The sequence below is a fragment of the Olea europaea genome, chromosome 12, assembly GCF_002742605.1.
Source record: "Olea europaea var. sylvestris chromosome 12, O_europaea_v1, whole genome shotgun sequence".
Classification (NCBI taxonomy): Eukaryota; Viridiplantae; Streptophyta; class Magnoliopsida; order Lamiales; family Oleaceae; genus Olea; species Olea europaea.
In genome coordinates this window covers 5600849-5611012 of record NC_036248.1, presented here as the reverse complement: position 1 = coordinate 5611012, position 10164 = coordinate 5600849, and the positions used below count along the sequence as shown (strand labels likewise).

The 10164-nt window shown below is 34.7% G+C and overlaps 3 protein-coding genes across 3 annotated transcripts; 1 reads left to right on the top strand and 2 right to left on the bottom strand.

The window, feature by feature from the left end:
* Positions 1-3412, bottom strand: LOC111405333 (monoacylglycerol lipase-like). Its single transcript, XM_023034161.1, has 7 exons — positions 3326-3412; positions 3099-3169; positions 1508-1572; positions 1296-1385; positions 1099-1191; positions 798-1008; positions 1-594 (listed from the first exon to the last, which is right to left on the bottom strand). Exons 1-7 carry the CDS (start codon positions 3370-3372, stop codon positions 404-406), a joined length of 768 nt encoding a protein of 255 aa, XP_022889929.1. The 5' UTR covers positions 3373-3412; the 3' UTR covers positions 1-403.
* Positions 3413-5336: 1924 nt separating this feature from the next.
* Positions 5337-8529, bottom strand: LOC111405332 (UV-B-induced protein At3g17800, chloroplastic-like). The gene is made up of 4 exons (XM_023034160.1): positions 8417-8529; positions 8162-8327; positions 6775-7073; positions 5337-6377 (listed from the first exon to the last, which is right to left on the bottom strand). The coding sequence occupies exons 2-4, from the start codon at positions 8300-8302 to the stop codon at positions 5546-5548; spliced, it is 1272 nt and encodes a 423-aa protein (XP_022889928.1). The 5' UTR covers positions 8303-8327; positions 8417-8529; the 3' UTR covers positions 5337-5545.
* Positions 8530-9445: 916 nt separating this feature from the next.
* LOC111406480 (SKP1-like protein 1A) lies at positions 9446-9904 on the top strand. The gene has a single exon (XM_023035897.1). It carries the CDS (start codon positions 9446-9448, stop codon positions 9902-9904), a length of 459 nt encoding a protein of 152 aa, XP_022891665.1.
* Positions 9905-10164: the final 260 nt, after the last annotated feature.

The following is a 10164-nucleotide window of genomic DNA, read 5'->3' as shown; positions in this document are numbered from 1 at the left end:
TACTTTGAAGAGTTCTATGTTGTTTAGAACTTTAAATTTCAAGTTTCCAAGATAATACAATGACTTGAGCCTTGTTGAACAATGAAAAAAACTTATTCAAGTTTAGACTTGAAAGCAAGAGATTTTTCATAACAAGCTTTCTTGATCTCTAATAACTGAGAAGCCTTGTGAATGCAAGAATATCAGAAAAACATACATAACTGATTTGATCATACTAGCAGAGCGTTTCAGTCTTGAATTTAATGTGAACAACCTTATTTACCAAGACAAATTCCAAGCTCAATTTATTTTATAGAAGCCTCCCAGTAGCAAGTCAATAAAATTCTAGCAATCAAAATCACCTAAACCTGCTGGAATAGATGATTTTTTTTTTCTTCATCGCATGCTCGACTGTCCAATTACTTCACAATCTATTGTTCAACCAAGAAATGATGCTATCCTTGATTTCTTCTCTTTCAGGTTCAAATAGCAGATCATGTAAGCACCCTTCATAGAGCTTGATCGTTTTGTCACTTGAAGAGGCCTCGTCATAGAGTTTTTCAGAGGCTTTGGGGTCGGTTACAGAATCAGCAGTTCCATGTAGCACGAAGAATGGTACTCTTATCCACACAATCTATTGTTCAACCAAGAAATGATGCTATCCTTGATTTCTTCTCTTTCAGGTTCAAATAGCAGATCATGTAAGCACCCTTCATAGAGCTTGATCGTTTTGTCACTTGAAGAGGCCTCGTCATAGAGTTTTTCAGAGGCTTTGGGGTCGGTTACAGAATCAGCAGTTCCATGTAGCACGAAGAATGGTACTCTTATCCAGCTTAAATTCTTTTGCAAGTAGGAAGTGATTCGTAGAATTTCATATCCAGTTCTTATCCTGATAGATCCTGTGAATACTAGAGGATCCGAATACTTGGCTATAAGTGCCTCAGGATCTCGAGAAACTGCAATACCCTGCTTGTTTGCCGCGCTGAACTGAAATCTCGGTAACAAGAAGGAAAACACCGGGGCAAGCAGCTACATTAAGCAAAATCGGGTTTTGGTAAATGATATTCTCAAAATTTCCTAAAAGGCGGTGAAAAGGTGTTGAAAGAGAAGGAATCTTACTGCAAAAATTGGATGGGATGGTTGAACTCCTACTGCAGGTGAAGTTAGTATGACGCCTGATACACATTCACTCACCTTCGGATCAAGTACTGCCTACATATTCGAAAAATAAAAGTTAAAAATTAAGGGACACGAAATTTGTGAAGTAAAATTTGTGAAGTAACGCAATAAATTCATCCCTTTTATTCAGATATTACCTTCAAAACTATGGCACCGCCAGTCGAATGTCCAAAGCAAAAACAAGAGAGTCTTGGATTTTCAGTAAAAACCTTCCTGAGAAACATTTTCTGTGCACAAATAACAAAAATACGATAAACACAAGTAATATGTACAACCATTTGTCTTTTTTCTTTTTTCTTTTTTCTTTAAGTTCTTAATCTGTGCCTTATACATGAGTATTAAAATATACCATGTCAGTCACAGCATCATCGAGGGAATGAACGTACGCGTGCAGTCCATCACTTCCACCGTGTCCTGGGATAAGGTAAGGTATTGAGTCAATGAAAAGAATATTTTTGAATTCTAAACATTTGGTTGAAGGAGATAAATGCAATTTTTCAGGTGGAAGTTCTTGCAAGATGTTATATTCACGGTTCATCTTATTGTCATTGAGAAGGTAGAAAAATTTACTTTACCATATTCTTTTTGGGCACGAGAAATTCATAGGCCAACAAATTCATCAATGATCACAAATATAGAGTATATATCAGTCCTAAAACCGAGGCAGGGTGCTGAAGAGTTCATTTTACCGACTTTCATGGTTTAAAATTTTTTTTAAGGAACGAGGTTTTCAAACAGACTTCATGCGTCTGCCAAAAAAACACGGAGAGATTTGGATTACAAATCACAACTGCTCCTTCGTCTACCTTTTGTGCATACACTAGGTAGATGTAAAGACTCAAAAAACAAGCTTACTTATGAAGGAGTGCTTCACATGTTACTTTTTTGCACCAATAGCATCCAGATTGAAATACATTCAAGCCCTGCAACATCCAAATATACATGCATAGTTGACTATATATGGTATCTATTCCACAAAATAGAAAACAAAAGGGGGTTTTATTTGTGAATGATCATTCAAAGGATGAATGATGCAAACATCAGGTTGTTTCTAAAGGATCGGAAATTGACTGGAAAGTTGCATAAACTAGATTTTCCTTGCATGCTACATTTTCTGTCCATTCGGACATCAATGTGCAAATGCAGACAGCGTATAACAATGTTCAGAATCCGTATATTTCAGTTGACGAGTATATTGAGAGAGAGAGAAGAAACACTCGTGGTGAAATAGACCATTGTCTATGTTTATATGATAGAGTTAGCAGTAAAGGATCATAGACTGGAGTAGAAGTTAGCTATTACTTCTAATAATTATATAACTAGAAAATATAATCATTCAGCCTTCTATCCGCCTAAATTGTTAGCAAACTTGATCTTAAAAAATACCATTTTACCCATAATCTTTTTCTATAAAGAAAAAACTGTAGACCTTGAACTTAACAGATGAGAACTAGGCTCAAGACATACAAACAAATGTCCACCAAGAACAATGGAACCAATTGTGAGACATATTCAACTTGGTTTTGTATTGTATTGTCATCAGAGGCAGAATCAGATGCGGACTAAAAAATTTTTTGTACAGGCCTAGATATATATTTAAAAAATTACATGGGACAAAATGTTATTGGATTGGAGTTGGCTAGGGCAACCCCCCTAAATCAGCCGCTGATTAACGTGTAGACTTTGAAGTGCAGGAATATAGTCAAGCATCAACTGTTATATATGTCCAGTAAGGAGGACTAGACAGCATTAAGAAGGGAAATGAAGTCAAAGTTCTGTATATTGTATGATCAAGTCCGATCTATTACTGTATACTAACGTGCCCTTAGATTTTTTACATGGAGTACAATCTACTAAACCACTTTCAAGTTATTAACTGATAAAAATTATTTTCTGCAAGCATGAAAATTTATTCTGCTATAAAACGATTCTTAACTTACCAATCCAATCCATTGCATAAACCTTGATGCCATATCCATTGAGCTGCTTAGCAAAATTGCTGTATCTGCCACTGATGTTCCAAAAAAAAAAGAAAGAAAGAAAAAGAAAAAGAAAAAGGATGCCTATGTGAGCAAAAATAAAAATAAAAAAAAAGAGCCATAAAGGTAAAGAATAAACCAAAATTGCATCAGAATCTGAAATGAATATGTGCATTTTGCTTACAAACCTGTGTTCATTTAGGCCATGCATAATAACAAGAAGTCCCCTACACATGATAACAAAAATATAATCAGTCTTCGATCCAACAATAAAACTTGGAAAGAGAAGTAAAGATTTCGAATAGCAAATCTGCTCAACTACGAAAACAGAGAGGTGAGCCAATGTTCCGCTAATGTTTACAAAATATAACGAATAACATATCTACGCAACTATTGAAACGGATTTGTAAGCCACATTTGGCTAACGTTTATAAATTGTTTATAATAATAACCACTCTTTATCCACGCAATTCTTGGATCCACAAGTACCACCCACTAACTCACTGCTCATTTCTAAAATGGAGTGTCCTAAAAATAGTATGAAATCACAGGAAAACAAAAAGTTAGCAAAAAAATTACTTTTTTCATCGAAAAAAAAAGGTTAAATTTCAATTATAATTATTAAGTGAATGGCTGAGAAATGATTATGGATGAACTTTTCTTCTTCCTCTCTCTACAAGCTTCTTATTTTCTCTAGAAAAATGATAATGCAGTGTTCGCAGGGAACGTCTAAATAAACGGGAGAGAAATGTGGGTAGTTAATCACGTCAGGGCTCACGATGAGGAACGTTGAATTGACGGTCAATATGATGCCACGTGTTTCATATGCGTGGCATATGCGGCGAATTTGAAATTTATAAGATCAATAACCTAAGGCATTGTCGTTATCAATCATGAAATTCGACGCTAAAGAGAGATGGTACAAATAAAGCGATAAATACGAGTAAAGCAAGATTAAGCACCCGCGTCTGCTCTTTCCAAATTTTTTAATAATTGAAATAGTACTTTTTTTAAAAAATAAGTGGTTGAAAGAGAATGAATTTTTTTTATTTACATGTAATATTATTTTATGAAAGATTATCTGGTTGAAAATAAGAGAAAAAAAGAATAAGAAGAATAATGGGGCCAAACCCGTTTGAGCCACATTCTTTGAAAAAAAGATTTTTAAATAATATTTTGATATTATTTCAATCAAGCATTTTTTAATAAAATAATATTACACACAAATTTAAAAAATTTTCTTATTTTTTAATCACACATTTTTTATCAATATATTATTCAAAAGTTCATTCTTATGAAAACAATAAAGTTCAAACTTCAAATGATCGTTTTTCTTTTTGTTTAAAAATAATGTTGTATGCATAAAATGGAGATCATCCCGTGGCAAATGACATTGAGCGAAATGATAGTCACTTCATTGGTTATGTTATTTTTTAGAGAAATTTTACTAATTTATTTATGGGTCAAACTTGAATTTTAACCACGCATTCAAGAGACTACAATTTTGCAATTTTTCAATTACAAATTTTGACAAATTTTATCATAATCCACTAAATTTTTTATCAAAAGTTCTATCGAACAACCTCTTAATCTCGTTTTGACAATAGCGAATACTAGTACCATAATTTGGATAGGATAACTCATTCATGATATTTGAGTAAGGTGGCTCAGGTTGATTTTACTAGTTTTGTTTTGATTACATTCAATTAGCCAAGGTGAATAGTGTGTTCATCATAATTTCCGTTAGGTACGATCGAACATTTTAATCAAACTCGAGTATCTCGACTCATCAAACTCATGTGTAACTAGTACTATTAATATAAACTGGACAGGCTATCCGCATTTGTAAATTGTGTAGGATGGATAATGTTTATTTTGCTTACATTACATTCAATTACCTAAGACAATTCGATGAACTGTGTTGGTTATAGTCTCAATAGTCCAAGTCATATGATACAATTGGGTATATTAGTCACACCTGAGTAGCTCAATTGATCAAACTCATGTATAATTAGAATTCAATTCGAACATTAGTCGTAAATTGAATGTAAAATCAATTAGTTAAGGCCACCTTCCTAAATCGAGAGTCATGGTAAATTTTAGATTCATAGTTTGAAATTTGAATTTTGTTCCACTACAAGTTAAAATTCTGTAAAAGCCTAGGTTCGACAAAATGGTAGATGTGAGGGACACCTTACCTTAGAAAATCCTCCAATAAATTGAAGATAAACATTTAAGTTTTATTAAGGCATCAAGAAATTGTGTGCTTCGCATACATCACACCAATAAGGACCATTACATTGAATCCAAACATTATCTCTACGTGCATATCAATCAGTGCACCTCACGTAGCACTTCTCTGCAATACGGCAGCCAATTTCACCTTGCCCAGGAAAAGTCAATAATGCTTAATTTGCAACAAAATGGTATCTAGAGTCAACATGGCTCTCAACATCCCAGAGGAAAGAACCGAATGTTACAGCCTCCAAAACAAGTCTCCTCAGACCACCAAAGCTGATCTTGATGAGTTCATCTTTCGAAGAATCAATAGTTCCTTCAGGTGTTATAACAATCTCTGGTCGACCGAATAATGCTTCTGTGTGTTTCTCGATGATGCTAACCGCCTCCTTAGATCTGATAGTTGCAAATTTTTGAATTGTCTCCCCGTCCAATGACATCACATAGGATCGCAATCTGGATGGCTTCATCCCCTGGCCAAAACCTCCAGGGCTAATGCCACCAGCAGACCACGATGACACTTCTGGGTGGGATTGATCGGTCCTAAAAGAGTCACCACCAGGTCTCATCTCCTCTTCTACATCTTGTTGTATACTGCTTTCTTCATTTTCAATACCCTGGGGAAGCATTTTTATTTTCTTTTCCAACTGAAACCTCTGGTCGACTCGCTTGAGGAAATATCCATACATCACAGATGCTGCATAAACCTGGCCAACCCTAAGTTTGCTTATTTCTGCAACCGAATTAGAATCACCAAGTCGATTTCCCAGAATGAGAGCAAGATGGTTATGGATCATCTCATAAGCTTCGGGCGAGTGGATCCGCATAAGCTTCTCTTCTTGGTTAGGCCATGTATCAACCCGGCCAAAATCATCTGAGGATTGCCGAGTTATAACAGGAATTAGAGTCACATTAGCATCCATGAATTTTTTCACCACCAAGGCATACAAAATTTCTTCCAAGGCCTTCCTCCTTTCATTGGCTTTCACCTCAGCAATCCTCCTAACAATTAGAAAGGGCACATCAAATAATTAATTTTTACTCTATGAAAGCATAATACAACTTTCAGAAATGATGAGTAATCTACAAAATCAACATTTTTGGGTGGTAAAGGGAACACAAAGAATTCACATATTCATTGTGTTTTATTAATTTGGTCGTGCACATTAAATCTTTCAAGACTGATTAAACAAAATACAAAACCATACCCTGGAGTGTGGCCAAGCACATGCTGTTTGAAGAGCATGTTTGGCCAAGATTAGAAGTTACTTTTAACTTTCAAGTAACTTCTTTAGCCAATCATGATTCAACCTTTTAATAAGTTACTTTGAGATTGTTAATTCAAAAAACGTATTTAAAATTAAAGTAATAACTAATAAGCAATCAACTAACTACTGACCTGTATAAAACTAAGTCAGTGCCAGATGCAGATGGCTCTTCCCTTTTTTCTTCTGCTTCACGATTAGATTGAAGCTGTTCAAGCTGCTGTTCTACTGCAGCAGGGACAAGATGTGGGTGGCTTATTAATATTCCAGAGAGAAATTGTCCAACTGGAGACTCCAGTTGAAGTGGAGCAATAGGAGCATCCGAACCCTCGGATTCAAAAGAATGCAATGAAGCTTGGATAGAATAGCACTTCTTGCCTCCAAAACCCACTCCTCCTTTGCTTAAGTTCCCATGAAAGGTAGACGTGTACCGCTGCCATCCACCATTTAAATCAAGATCAGTTGAACTGTATTATGAAAATGCTCGGTATTCCATCTCACTACAAAATAGACACGACGATAAACAAACTTAAAAGCTTAAGTTCACCAGTGTTAAGAGTTAACATCAACTTTAGTTAAAAGTTGATAATTGTACAAGGACTACCGAAAGGGATCTTTACTAGCTGCTGAGGAATGTCAAACCAGAATATTTGAAAATTTTATGAAATTAAGTTTTGACTTGTGCATGTGAGTGCAGAACCTAAATACTCATAACTGATTCATTAACAAATTAAGCAGGCACAAGCAACAAGTGTAAAAAGCCTGGATAAAAAACCTATACCATTTATGTCTTGTATGAGAAAATAAAAACCATATAAACAAAGAAGAGTTCTGATAAGGTTCTATATGTAAAAAGGGCAAAACACCTCTGTAATGATGGAATAAAAAAGTACAGCAAGAAAGAATGGTAATTGGTAGCCTACTCTCCTAAACCTCACTATACCTCGATAACTAGCCTGTCTTCTACCCTCCCTTCTACCTTTATTTATAAGGATTTCCTAACTAATTCCCCTCCCCACTTGCCCTTGTAACAGAATCTGTTGCTGCCCTCGTCTTCCGGGCTCTTCTAGAATTGGAAGCTTATCAAGTTCTCTCGTATATCGTATACATCTTGATTTCATTTCATAGTTTATAATTTATAGTTGCATTGAATTTTGTTTTAAACACCAATTTCCTTCCAACATTATTTTACACTTTCTTTCTTGGGTAAGTATAATATAATTTTCTCCTTCCTTCCTTCCTCATATTTCAATCAACTACCCAAGTTCCCATTTAAGATTCAAGCTTCTCAACAAATAACTGTGTGAAATCAACCAAAACTAATTATCAATGGCCATCTCAAAACAGAAACTTAAAAACAAAACAAAAGTAAACCAAATTTTAAACTATGGACAAAATAATAAACCAATTAAAATCAGCTCAACTTGAAATTTAAATTCGCCCCTGATTAAATTACATATATTGCTTTGATATATAAACTCATGGAGTAAACAAAAAATACTGAAAAAAAATAAAAATCACCTTTATCCAAGCGGGTGAGGCCAGAGAATTGGATCCCAACCGGGCGGAATAGGATCGTGTAGGCCAGGATCGGACAACCCGCTTAGCAGGCAAAGAAGAAATGCTGCCGCAAGAAGACCAAAAAGCAGTCGCTGTTTCCATCTTCAATCAACACCTCCACGTACCACTGCATCAATCAAATCAAGCACAAAAACTAAAAAAAAAAAACCCACTTCAAGTAATAAAAATTAAATAAGGATTTCTAATATTGAACACCTTAAGAAGACAAATTCAACAAAGATGAAGAGTCTGAGTTTGTGGAATTATTGATTATTTTAACTACAGTCAACTCGCTTTGATATAGGGACAATCTGCAATGGTTAGTCGAAATGTGAAGTACGTGTTTGTATATTTATCTGGGAAATTTGCAAATTTACCCCAATCTTTGCAATATTTTAATAATATACCCTTAAGTTTTTTTAGCACAAGATCCCAACCTTTCACGTCTCCATTCTCAACCACGGACACCTCACGCATTATTTCACTGAATCATTATTCTTCTTGGAAATATCATAGCAGTCCAAGGTTAGTTTGGTAATTGTGGTGCCTAATCAAGATAATTTTGTAGAAGTGTTCAAATCGGCCGCTTCTTTTCCCAGAATCTCTGGGTGGTCCCAAGTGAAATTGTGGTGAGCTTGAAACACTCCAGAAGTCTCTTCTAATTGTTATTTAGCCTACGTGTCTTATTTTTGACTAGTCTCCAATTTGTGGCTATTTCTAAACAACTGTGCTAACCTGGTAAAAACCAATGGATTCCATTACAGTAATTTCATGATTCAAAGAATTCTAAGGCCCCACAAGTCGGCTATAGGAGGATTTTCTAATCTAGCCACGTTTTTTGTTGTAATTTTCATAATTCTTATGAAATTTATAATTTTATTATTAAAACATAATCTCAAAAGGAAAAGGAACATTTAAATTAATTGTTATTTAAATTAATTGTGTGTTTGGTAGGGATTTTCATAATTAATTTTTTAATCATTAAAGACAAAATAGGTCTTACTTGTGATAGGAGAATTCACGGCTGAAATAGTGAAATAACGATCAAAATATTAATTTTAATTGACTTAAAATCCGTACCAAACAAGCACTATATTGCATTTACAATTTTATTAAATCTTTTCCTATTCAAAAAGTTCCCTAAAAGGAGAAGGCCAATTCCATGTATATTTAACCTTCTCACTTTCTACTATTTGTGCCTCCTAAACTTTTTCTATCTACAGTTTCATAAAAAATACATAGACAATGTCTTCTTCTGAAGAAAGAAAATTGATTTTGAAAAGCTCCGATAATGAAGAATTTGTGGTGAAAGAATCTAGTGCAGTTCAGTGTCTAACGATCAAGAATTTGGTTGAAGATAGGTGTGTCTCCGACCCAATTCCGTTAGCAAACGTAGATAGCAAAATTCTGGCTTTGGTCATAGAGTTCATGGAAAAACATGCTGAGACTACGTTGTCCAATTCGGAGAAAAAGGAGTTTGACGTCGAATTTGTGAAGAAGCCATTTGACGACCTTCTTGAGTTGATCTTAGCAGCAAATTATCTTGATTTCAGGGAATTAATGGATGTGTTGTGTAATACTTGTGCAAAACAAATGGAAAACTGGTCAGTCGAAGAGGTGCGAGAGAAATTCAATATCCAGAATGACTACACAGTGGAGGAAGAGAAGGCAGCTCGTGCAGAGAATCCTTGGGCTTTTGAGTAGTTGGCTTTGATCGTAGATGACATAAATCAGATAGCAGCTTCTAGGGTTTCTTTCTTTTTTTCCTTTGAAAATCTTGATTATGTGATTTTAATTTCGTTAATACAATTAATGAAATTTATTTTAATTTTAATTTTTCCGTTTAGTATCTACTATATTGGGTTAATGTGCTCATGTGACTTTATATGGAAACGTGTTTATGAACAATGCTGCAATTATAATCAATTTAAGGTTTGATTCAAACATTTATGATGGGATAAAAG